Genomic DNA, 13,415 nt, shown 5'->3' with positions numbered 1-13,415 from the left:
CACTGCTTCGTTTGGGAAATGACATCAACATCTGTATCACTCATGTCTCTACCTCAGCACAGAATTTCTCTTGCTTTTAGCTCATGATGTTCATACAGAAAATGAGTGAGTGAGTGAGTTGGGTTTAACGCCGCTTTTAACAGTATTCCAGTTATATCATGGTGTGTCAGCTTAATGTGGGAGGAAAGCCCGAAGTGATGCAGGTGTCAGACGTTTACCACTTCGTTGAAATGAGCACGGGTATAGTGCTGACAAACCTAGAAACATAATCGGGGGGAACCGGGATTCAAACCCACAATCATAGGTTTCTGGCATCCCCAGCGGACGCAACTCTGCACAGCCAACTGCCTTAGACGACTGGGCCACCCGTGCCCCCTACAGAAAATGAAGGCAAGGCAGCAAATGGGTCCAGGGTATTTATCTTTAAAGAATAGAAATATAATACCCTGGATATTAGAGGATGTGCAATAATGTGTTCAATAAATTCTTGCATATAATATGCACCCACCATTTTAGGGTACAGGTTATGGGGAAATAAGTTCGTGAAAAAAATAACCTGGCTGTAGCAATTACACATGCAGATGTATTTTGGGGAATAAAAAGTGTACATCATACACAATAAATTATGGTTGGATCAGCCAAATCTAGATTATAGATTGTATTATCAAGAGGCTAATTTGAGGTTACAGGTGTGGCTGGGGACAATACTGCACACTGGCCCCCTGGGGATTCCAGGTTACAATAGGTCCTCATGATGATAAGAAGCTTGAGGGATGCTGACCTGGTTGATATTGTTGTTCATAATATTAACCACAGGATTGCCGTGTCCAGACTTGATTATGTAGACAGCACTCTGGCATATATCTGGAATATTGTTGAGTGTGGAACCAAATAACAAACAAACACACACACATTACTCTGAAAGAGCCACACATTCCTAATTTCAAGGAAAAAGGTACACCGACTCTGATTTATATAACATAGCATGACACCATGACCACAAAGCATGCATCAGTCAGAGACGTCTGCAAAGGGCAGGACTTCTGTTATATAATACTACATCTGCAACAGGAATCTGGCTTTCTTCAAGCAATCATTTACAAAACACTAGAATTTCAACTCCATTCTGGAAAATTCTACAAGTTTTCATCGGCAGCTGAACCTTGGCATCTGGTTCCGTCATTATTGTAATATGTCTGTCGCCATTGTAAAGAGATCAGTCTTGCTTGTATAACCCAGCAGCCTTCCTGCATGGTTGCTGCAGCATGCTATCAGATATATTGATGACATACAGCCCTATCAGGTCACAGATGAAGTGCTCCTCCATCCCCTGAACTGCTGAAGGTGAGCGACACACCACCACTCAACAGGCCGGTGATGAAAGATGAAGACTTTGATTGCTGCTCGAAAATGAGTTCTCTACTTCATTTCAAAATTCTGCATTTTTTTCATACTTCTGAGACACATTCTCCATTATCAATACAAATGCATTGACAGAAAATATGATAAATAGTTCATATTCAAAACACACACAAAATCTGTTTTTGGACAAAGTGATCTTGATAAAATTGTGATTGTCTTCAAACAGCCTCGGATGAAAATGTTAAATCCTGAACAGTATTCATAATTGGATCTCAAACATATGACTAGAAACACTGTGCAAGCATAATGGAAGTGACAGAATACTGACGAACTAATGTTCAAACTAAATTTTACATATCCTATGGAACATAAGATGCTCATATTGGTTTGTCTGGAGTAAGAATACTGTGCATATCTATAATGAACCCAATCCACACCCTAAAGCATCCTACATTATTACCCAGGTCAAAGGATTCAGTGTGCACTTGTTTTCATTTTCAGCTCTCTGGCAAGTATACAACCCATGCAGCCTGTGAAGCATTAGAATGTGTCATAACCATCTCATTCTACCAGGTACCCATTTACTGCCGGGTGGTGAACAGATGCATTTTTCGAACAGTCCCATGCAAGGAACCAGGAGCACATGTTTTACATGTGCTTCAATGTGAGGCAAGACGGAAGCCCTAGAAACTCTCAGGAGTCAAGCTGCCGAACACCGTCACCACGATCAACATTGATCAACTTTGAATAATATGTCAGTTACATTACGCCACATCAGCTTGATGTGGGAGGAAATCCTGGGCTTTCCAGGACAGGACTTGTTGGTGACTCTGATAGGATCTGCTTGTCTTTAAATTTCAGTTATTGATTCAAAATAGAAACAAGTGGATAATGTTGTGGTATCCTCCAGAGGGTAACTGTATTTTTCAACAGGTTCTCGCAAGAAGTTGAAAAACCAGTAGAGAGCGACTTGATGGACTTCACATACGGTTTCCAAAATGATTTTGATGGTTGACACGGATTTGAAAATAAATATATAGGATTTGTTAGGATATAAAACAAATTTTCAAATGGTTAAGAAATTCCATTATACATGAGAATAACCAAGTCAGAAACATGAATATTTATATGAGAAAACTTTCATGTGCAAATTTAAGGAACTTAAAAACCATAACATGTCTAGAAATTTGACATTTGTTGAAAAAAAGGTACATTCGATATTGAATAAATTGTGGAATATGGAGGAATTAAATTCATGATGGAGAGAACTCTCCTTGTGAATTGACTTTGACGAATGTAAAATTGAAGCATTTGGAACTAAGTGAATATGGTATTGTTAAGGGTATAGGAATGTAGTACAGGAAAGTTATCCTTACTATCGCCAGTATTTTATTAAAAAATAGCTTTAATACTTATTCTTGAAATATTTCCTGTGATTGAGCTTATCTTTGCAATGACATCCTGCCTTTTGTGTCATTAACCATATTCTGACAAATCATAGAACTGTTTGTTTGTTTGTTGTTTAACACTGCACTCAGTAATATTCCAGCTATATGACGGTGGCCTGTAAATAAATGAGTCTGATCAGACAATCCAGTGATCGATATTGTGAACAATGATCCAAGCCTTCAGGTATGAGGACACATGATCAACCAAGTCCCCAAAGTCCAAGCATCAGATCCAATTGGTTGCTGCTTATAACCAGCATGGGCATTGGAAACCAATTCTGACCCAGAATCCCCACGGATGAATTGACTGTATTATTATTATTATTACCTTATTCAACATAATAAGCACCAAGGGCGCTCTCAAATTAGAAATAGGGGGCTCTTTTTAAAATATTATTTTGGTGAAAAACAACAGAGTTGAAAGATCTTAAATTTTGTGGTTTATGCTGACAGCCTGAAATGTTAATACAACAGATATATTTTTCCAGAATTTAATTTCCCATAATTAAGGATGCATATAACACACATATTATACACGAATAAATAAGTCTTGTGTACATTGATCAATCGGAATGGGATTGTTCACTAGCCAATATATTAGCAAATATCTCCGTGGGCGCTTATTAGAGCGGCTTATTACGTCGAATACGGTAATAGTAAAGAAACATTCATTGTACTTGTGATGTATGTTTTACCACAGATCCTTTAATGCTTAGTGATGAATCTTCCAAATGTTAACAAATATTGTCAAAAAACATGCTCAGATTGTGTGCAATAATGCATGCTTTTTTCACCTTAGTCAGCAATATTACAGCTGCTAACATGTAGCATCTTAATAATCAACTTGGACCACACAAACCAGTGGTTGACAGTGCGAGCACCAGCAGGCTACAAGGACATACAGGGAGCTGGTACTCTCTGGATCTAACTCTTCAAATGCTCATCCAGTCATCGCCAATCTGATGCACATCTTAGATAGCTGTTACAATCAGCATGAGGTAGTGGAGATTATTCTGCCATGGATTCCAACCCTCCCTGAGAGAAATCCATACAGACCATTGACAAAACAAGGATATTGAGCCCTACTTCCGTGTTTGCAGCTCTTGTGCTGTATATTTTCAATGTGTTCCTTTTACACTGTAGATCAATATATTTGTCTCTCAGACAGTGCTGCCATTCTACATGTTGCACAAAGTACACTTTACCATTGGGAAAACTTTGGATATTGATTTTGGTCAAACTGGGCATACACTGATAGAAAAATACTGCCTTTATCTCAAGACACACAAAATATCTATACATTCCTGTTCATTAGGCACATATATCCATTGCAAATGCAATCTACTAGACTTCCCAATGCAGTTACGTAAAAGATTGAAGATATATCGCTAACATTTTGTGTCATCTCCAATATAGTTATTGCCTTAACGCACACGTGACTGATCAACTGTAAGTAATAGCTTATTCAGCTTATTTAGTTTCAAAGTAGAGTTTGTAATCGCATGGGTCCAAGATAAGGGTTATTCAGTATATTTAGTTTTCATGAAAATAGTGTTTGTATCCACATCGCACCAAGATGAACTTTTTGAATATTTAAACAGTTTTCATTAAAATAGTGTTTGTACCCAGATGGCGCCAAGATAACTGTTTATATATTTAATAACGTTTTCATAAAAACAGTGTTTGTATTCACATGGAGCAAGACAAACTTATTGAATATTCACACAGTTTTCATGAAAATAGTGTTTGTACCCACATGGCGCCAAGATAACTGTTTATATATTTAATAACTTTTTCATAAAAACAGTGTTTGTATTCACATGGTGCAAGACAAACTTATTGAATATTTAAACAGTTTTCATGAAAATGGTGTTTGTACTCACATGGCTCCAACAAGCAGGCTCTGGGACAAAGTATCCACCATGATGTATCGATAGTATCGTGGTACCGTGCTTTTCCCATCATGAAAAGAGCTGACGTCCAGATCTGGAAACACAAGACATATTCTCATAAGAAAACAAAATAACAGCCTTTAAAGATATCTACAGGAAAGAGATTCATGTCTTCAGATGATTCAAGGATAAAGGTTTCTGACTGAGAACAAAGGAGTTTTCAAAACATTGATGCAATGGAGCCAAACAAAGACACTGAATGGGATCAACATTACGGTTGATGCAATTATGTCCCATATGCTCTGAAATGCTTTCTGTCTGGTCCCTAAAAGTGAGGAAACTTTGGGACACTTTTGGACAGTTGGAAATATATATATATATACTTCTCAACTTCTGACAGGGATAATCACATTGTATTTAAACATACACTTGACATATTATGAGAATGATTATTGTGTATCATAGAGAGACAGAAACATCCCAATTAAAAGTAGAGCAGTATATATACATTACTAAGTCCTAATGATTTGTTAATCCTGAAAGTGGTTAATCCATATGCTTCGACTTGGATTGGTATAGTTTTGGATTGAAAGGTTTCAATTTTGTGCTTGCTTTCAACTTTATTAAAGGCATGTCACCTCTAGTCACAAGCTCTTATGATATTATAGTCAAAACCTTTTTGAGAAACACATTAATTCACATCTAAAAAATGTATTATTTGGATCCGCTATGGATAAACGACATTGTGACCACTGAATCCTCATTGGATAAACCACATTGTGACCTTGGAATCTTTATTGGATAAACCACATTGTGACCACTGAATCCTCATTGGATAAACCACATTGTGACCTTGGAATCTTTATTGGATAAACCACATTGTGACCACTGAATCCTCATTGGATAAACCACATTGTGACCTTGGAATCTTTATTGGATAAACCACATTGTGACCACTGAATCCTCATTGGATAAACCACATTGTGACCTTGGAATCTTTATTGGATAAACCACATTGTGACCACTGAATCCTCATTGGATAAACCACATTGTGACCTTGGAATCTTTATTGGATAAACCACATTGTGACAACTGAATCCTCATTGGATAAACCACATTGTGACCTTGGAATCTTTATTGGATAAACCACATTGTGACCACTGAATCCTCATTGAATAAACCACATTGTGACCTTGGAATCTTTATTGGATAAACCACATTGTGACCACTGAATCCTCATTGGATAAACCACATTGTGACCTTGGAATCTTTATTGGATAAACCACATTGTGACAACTGAATCCTCATTGGATAAACCACATTGTGACCTTGGAATCTTTATTGGATAAACCACATTGTGACAACTGAATCCTCATTGGATAAACCACATTGTGACCTTGGAATCTTTATTTGATAAACCACATGGTGACCACTGTATCCTCATTTTGGTTTGTTCTATCAAACTTGTGTACCTTTTCTCAGCTGGAATTTCCTCAGCAGATGCAAACTCAGACACCATATTGTAACCTAGATTAAAAACTTCGTCAACTCTAAATGTGTTTTCCCCAGACATGAAATGTTTTCAAGATATCAAACAATTAAGCTGGCAGCATTTGTAAATTTTAAGCTATAAATTCCCTGGTTTTCACTTAAATCTGCTCCGTGAACAAACTTTTTGAATGCAGCCAACAGAAAAAAAGTTATCCAATATTTAATGTTATCCAACGCTATCGGTATTCATCGAAATCCAGTCCTTTACAAAACTGACAACAAACCACACACATGTTTTCATCAAGAGACAAATACTTCTATCCAAAGTGGCAACAAAGAAAAATACCAAAAAAGTTAGGTTCCAAGTTAATCATATTTTGCTCATCTCAAAATGGTTAGATTCGTGTCAGTCAACAAAAGGACCTCCTGAGAAATAGGTCTGTAACAGGGTTACAGCATGTCTTCTCATTGGAGACTTCACTTCGGGATCACCACCATGAACCTAATCAGAGAAAACCCAGCTAGTATCAAGCCGTAAATTGAATTATACATTGTGTAACTAGATGATGTTCGCAGATCGTCCCAACTCCAACCAGACATGACTTGTCCTGTAGTTCAATTAGTTGTTCAATATTATAGTATTTCCATGTGGAGTGAGTGAGTGAATTGGGTGGATGCAACTTTGAAAGGTGTCGAGTTTGTGTTAGCTTGTGGGTTAGGATTGGGATTGGGCTTAGAAGTAGATGAGTGAGTGAGTGAGTGAGTGAGTGAGTGAGTGAGTGAGTGAGTGAGTGAGTGAGTGAGTGAGTGAGTGAGTGAGTGAGTGAGCGAGTTTTGAAAAATATTTCAGTTCTATCCTGGAGTATCATCTTAATTTGAAAGCCAAAAGTGATGCAGATTATAAATAATAAAAAATTCAAACCTGTATAAAAAAAATAGAATGCAACTTCTACCTGCAAATCATTATGACTCAGAATTCCACGACAGTGAGATGAGTTAAAATGTCCTGACAATCAAGTCACCAAAAAAAATTTGATTATGTCATTTAATCTGTTGACAGAAAATTCTAGCTGATCTCTGTGGGGTAGGAATGACAAATTTAATTTAAAGATGGCCGCCTTGACAATCAGAGCAAAGGCTTGTGGGATATGACGTATGATGGCAAATGTCAGTAAGCAAAGGACAGAGCTCAGAACCCATCATGGGAGACAAAATCTCAATCAGAAATGTCAGAGAATCCTGATGAGTTTAAAGCAGAGAAAATACTACATCCAAATGCACACTTGTTGCACTAACTCTTTAATATCCGTCCGAAGAAGATGGATCATTCCTGGCCATAGAGAGTGGTTAATGGTTTTATGTGTGAGCAATTCCCTGGAGATGTTCTCTTTATCATGAATTCACACTCTCCTAAGCTCATAAGCAGAGCTGGATATGACTTTATGAAAGGACCGTGGAACAAGCCCACATCTTACTCGCAAATCATACAGTGAGAAAAGGGAATTGGATGAAAAATGAGGTTTATTCTCCTGAGTCTAAAGTTATATGAAAACTTGATGTCATAAAAAAGTCATTTAGACTTTGTGCCAAAGATATGAAAATTCAATATTTCTCAAGGTTCAAGGATTATGTACAACTGATGTGTGATCAAATGAACTCAATGTATCTGAAAAAAGCTGGACATGTAGTATCATAATTTATCAACAAATTTACAAAATTAGCAGTGTTATAAACAAAACTGACTTTGAAATAATAGACCACTTTTTCAGAAAATGTCCTTTCATGTATACATCAAAGACATAATATTATATGTCATGTGACGCTTTCATGTGACATGTGATGAGCACACCTGGTAAATGTCACATGATTCTGTAGTGTGTCATATCACATCCTTGTGTTATAAATGTCTCGCATCACACCTCACACATTCCATATAACAGATGACATGGACAGGAAGGCCACAATCAGTTTTCATTCACAATGTTCAAAATGAGCCCCGAGTCAAATATAAATTTAAAAACCATTTAGGACATCTGTGTACACGATATATTGATGGATGTGATTCACAAGAAGAATGAGTGAGTGAGTGAGTTGGGTTTAACGTCACTTTTAACAGTATTCCAGTTATATTGTGGGAGGTGAGCTTAATGTGGGAGGAAAGCCCAAAGTGATGCACGTCTCAGTTCTACCACTTCAGTGAAACTCACAAGCACAGGTATGGTCCTGACAAACCTAGAAACATAATTGGGGCGAACGGGGATTCGATCCCACAATCATAGGTTTCTTGCGTGCCCAAGGGATGCAACTCTGCACAACAAATCGCGGCGCCTTAGACGACTGGGCCACCCGTGCCCAAACAAGAGGAATGAATGTTCAGTAGGACTATGTATAGGGTGTATTTCTTCAAGTAAAAAACGACACTAACACACAAAGCAATCTTCTTTGTCTGTAGATAATTGCCTAGTCATGAATCATGGCTGTTGTTTGTCTGCAATTAATTTAATCAAAACCAATGTAGATTATAAAAATAGAGAAGTCTAGCTAGCTGACTAGAATTAGAAAATAAACTTGTTAGAAGAGAGAAATGTATTGAGTGGAAAAGACATCAGACTTTTTTGTAGTCTAATACTTGGAGATAATAAAATAATGTGTAGCAGGGTGTTAGGTAGTGAGGCGGGCAGGTGGGAAGATCTGATTATTAATTTATAATGGCCTCATGGTCATAGTATGTGTGTGTAGCTCAATGAACAGGAAACAGGCAGTTCCTGTGGCTACAGCCTTGACCATACAAGTACATGATACCGTGCCAAGGTGCAGCTCTACGCGTACAAATATAAGCTGGAAAGATTCTAGGTAGTTTTATGCTGACATCAGTACATCAGCTTGAGAGTACTGAGCTCAGAGCAGACAAATCATTGGCTGATCATACACAAATTTGGAATCAATCCTCAGTAGACATTATGGCCATCTAATCCTCATTTTATCTGTTTACAAAATCATGAAGGGACTGGATATTTTGCTATATATCCCTATATATCCTGTTTTCCGAATCGTTAATGGAAACAAAGCAACCCCATTTACCGAAATTGATGGGATGGCGAACAGTGTCAAGAGGTCAGGCAAGGTCACGTCGCATTAAAGGTCTCGTCTGGCATTATTACATCAAAGTCACGCCCTGCGTTGTAAACATGTGTCTGTCTGCGAACACTAACAGCAGGAATTAAATTCGTGTGAAATGGGCAGGACTTGGTAGCCCATGATAAATGTGTGTACCATGAAGCATTGGGTGACGACAATATATTGTGTTTCTGATGGATATCAACCCAGCTTCCTGTAAACTGCCATAGAATCAAGCCCACTGGTGCGATCTAGTTCAATCACTTGAATGCCCAAAATAGAATGGAAAAGAACAGAGCAGAAACTATAAACTCTTAGAACAGGAGAGAGAAGCGATAGAAGTGGTTTAGTTAGCTAATAACAACCACCACCATCACAGAAGAGAGATTCCACAACCTCAATATGTACAAAAACGAACATGTGAATAAAAATAAACTCCCTTCAGGATAAAAAAAAAATGTGCAAAAATGTCAGAGAAAGATAAATATTCTGTTACAAATTAAACTTGAAGTTTTGTTATCAAACTAAACATTAAACCAACATTACCATTATCATTGTAATTAGTTTTAATTTTCCAACATAAACATGGAAATATTTCCATATTACATTACCCCAAATATCTAATTTGCTAAGAAAGTTCCAAATCTAAATTTCTTTCAAGCCTAATTGCAAATGTTTGTTTGCTGTTAAACGCCAAAATCATACGCATTCCCGCTGTATGATGGTAGCCTGTAAATAATCAAATCTGGACCAGACAATCCAGACTTTCATTATGAACAATGCTCCATGCCATCACAGTACGATGACATGCAAGCAACCACGTCACCGAGTGACCACCCGATCCACTCTGTCGCCTTTTACAACCCCCAAAGATTGCTGGGGACCTATAATCCAAACTCCCCACACAGCTTTGACAGTAATTAAATATCTACCCATGACGCACCCTGTTCTTGTTGGAGCGTTTATGTTTATGCTGATTCCTGCAAACCACAAAATTACAAGACATCCTTTTCCAACTGTATTCCACTGAAAACAGCAGCCATACAAAGCTGCTAATCCATCTGTGACATAAACAACGATAATTCGCAGGCACTGTGCTAAGATACACATTTATTAGACAAACAGAAACCATTAAGGTTGTTTAAAACTGAATTACCACATAATTCTCTCCAAACGCCTAGAGCAGACGTAGCAGTTGCTTCAAAATGACAAATGTTGATGAAAATTTCATTGGCTTCTTCCATAATGTCCGTAATTGAGATAAGAAAGAAATATGAAATGTTTCCTCGGAAATAAAACAACCATTACGAAATGCAGCAGCGATGAATACACACAAAAGTCATTTTCTGATTGCAGAATTATGTAAAAAGTCACTGATATCTCAGTTTGACATTTTTATCTGTCATAAATGTTGGAGTGAAGCGAAGTTTCACAACTCAGAGCTCAGTGAGCACATGGTGATGGAGTTTTATGATTTGTGACATCATTTGGGATTACTCCTTAATATGGGAGCCAAAACAGAGTAGGTTAGTAAGCTTGGTTCAATGTGGCTTTGACAGTATTCATGTTATATCACACCATGTCAGCTTGATGAAGGAGGAAAGCCCCGAGAGATACAGGTCTTAGACATTTACCACTTTGGTGAAAACCACAAGCATGGGTATATATACAAACCTAGAAACATGATTATGGTGAATTGGGATTTGAACCCTGATCATAGGTTTCTGGTGAATTTCATAGTGATTGCAGTAGCGAATGGGCCTCCCATGTCCCCCTGCCAAAACTTGAACTAAAACCTGCTTTGTAAGTGTGCCACACATATGTCTGAGTACTATTTGATCCCCTCTATATAATGTGAATTTAAGATTAAGAAAAACAATGGTTTGTAATCAGTCGGAACAGGACATTCTTCACACTGGTCATTAACCGGTGAGAATATTAGCCTTTGTTTCTTATTAATTTTTTAGATTTTATCTTTTTCAAACGAGAAAGGAAATACATGCACGAGTTTGACCTTAAGTAAGAATTAACGAGGCCAGGAGCACAGAACAAATCCTGCAATATTGGAGGATTGAGTCACATGGATGAACTCGCCCATAAGCATGGCGAGTGTGAAATATGCTCCAAATTGGCCCTTTAGCCTTCAGATATGAAGAAAAGCATGAAACAGGATTTTAACAACTCATGTGCATTTCAAACAGCTGACCATGAAAGGCTTCCATTTGGCCATATTGAGAAACGCCAATAATATTCTCATTGATGACTGCACTTTCAGAGACCCTTGGGCATTGGAAAATCCACTTTGTCTTTGAGGTTTTTATTGGTACTGTACACTTTCGGGCAGGAGAAAGTCTGAGCTAGCATAAAATGGCGTGAGATGTCATAACAGCCAGGTCACATCACACAGGAGACACACGGACATGAAGACAACCAAACCTCAGATGGTTAGAAAGTCGCTTGGAAGAACTGAGCGTCATAGCATGAATAAGCATTTCTCTGATGTAATTAAATTGTTTTAAAATCATGAATCTTATGGTTGTAATGCTTGTGAAAACACCATCTTGTTTCCCTTGCTGTGAATATAAAGACTTTGTTCAGAGTACTGAAAAGTGTTGACATATTTTGGAGGCATAATCTGGATGATAAAAGGTTTTCTCCTTTACCTAGATCTTTTGGAACCACTAAAACATATGAAGTATTTGACGTATGGGGTTTACCATTAGTTCTTTGATTCCAATGCCAGCAGGGATCTTGGCGCTGGTAGTTAGTGGCTCTCTCTAAGAACCTTGTGGCAGTGGCTAAGGAGATGCATGTGTAGTATGTGGGGTGCATAACACCCTATGTCAGCTAAATGAACAGTATTAGAAAATAATGGATACATTTCCAATAGCGTGGCACTACTTTGGCACTTTATTGCATTGCCCAATTCGGACAGCTATTTCTGATGGAAGAGGAATCAGTCAGCTACAGGTCCTTCACCTTGGTCATGGTAATTAGTTGTGTGGAGATTTGCATCACGGATTCCTGTGGATATTTGTAGAGTACTATTTGAACACTCTTTATATTTGTTTGGTTTGATATTATCATAAACCCTATATCTTTATCAAACATTAAGTTCAACATACATTCAGCACAAAATAAGCACAACATGTCCAGAAATGCATATTTGTTTATGAAAAAAATCTTTCTGTTGTCATGGCATCAGGAAAACATGAAAAAGACATGTCAGCAAAGCCAAGCTGAGAAAGCATTTTATTAACATTTCAGAAGAGCAAATATCACAGCCTAATGATAAAACCATGGTAAGCTTCAAAATTTTCAACTGATCTTTGAAATGTCTTCCAACAAAAATCTTTTCAACTTTTTCTTGAAGCTCCAAATCTTAACTCAATGATGCTGGTTCTGCAAGAAAAAAACTAGTTCCTAACACAACTGAACTCCATGTGTGCCTTGCACCTATTGCGATCCTGAGAAAACCAGTTTCCCCATTACTCGTTGCAGTGCAGGTGTCTCACTGCTGGCTCCTGTAATCACTGGCTTCAACCATATGTTGGCTTTTCAGCTCCAAACAACTCACACTGGGTTAATTTCACAATTTCCTCAAAACTGCTGAGGGTATTTCTCAAGAACTTTTATGCTAATTTTCATTTTACTATTTTTTCTTAAATTTGAGACTTTTATTTCATTATCTCTTTTGACATGATTATAATTGGCAGGATAATTCAATTAAACCGTCAAAGACATTCTTATCAAATTAATCTTATTAATGACACGCCTAACTGCACAAAAGCTTGAAACAGAAAATTAATAAACACACATTTTTTGTCAATCATGAATGTGTTTGAATAGTTTGATAAGTTGATCAATGTAGCTGATTAGGACCAGTGGATGTAAATATTTAGTATTTCACATCGCATATCTCACAACTTCCTTCTTGCTGAATCCCAATTTGTCACCTCTGGGTTGATAAGTTGGTTGAAAGAACAGTTCCTGATAACACTTGCACAGTCTACGGTGAACCTGATACATTTTGGAAATCTAAGGAATCTAGCCCCTGTTTTTGTTTGAGAAAACATTTATTTACTGTTTGGATACATATTGTGAA

At 37.5% G+C, this 13,415-nt stretch overlaps 1 protein-coding gene across 2 annotated transcripts in view; it reads right to left on the bottom strand.

The window, feature by feature from the left end:
* The window catches only part of LOC124131566 (semaphorin-2A-like), a 154,836-nt gene that overhangs the window by 35,102 nt on the left and 106,319 nt on the right, over positions 1 to 13,415 (bottom strand). For both annotated transcript variants that reach the window (XM_046494917.2, XM_046494916.2), the window contains exon 3: positions 4,694 to 4,796. In XM_046494917.2, coding sequence (XP_046350873.1) covers positions 4,694 to 4,796 — 103 coding nt within the window. The remainder of the gene's footprint in view (positions 1 to 4,693; positions 4,797 to 13,415) is intronic.

This window comes from Haliotis rufescens, unplaced genomic scaffold, assembly GCF_023055435.1.
Source record: "Haliotis rufescens isolate VD_foot unplaced genomic scaffold, xgHalRufe1.0.p SCAF_1, whole genome shotgun sequence".
Lineage (NCBI taxonomy): Eukaryota > Metazoa > Mollusca > Gastropoda > Lepetellida > Haliotidae > Haliotis > Haliotis rufescens.
Note: the sequence above shows the minus strand (reverse complement) of the source record. Positions and strands in the feature narration are given on the sequence as shown.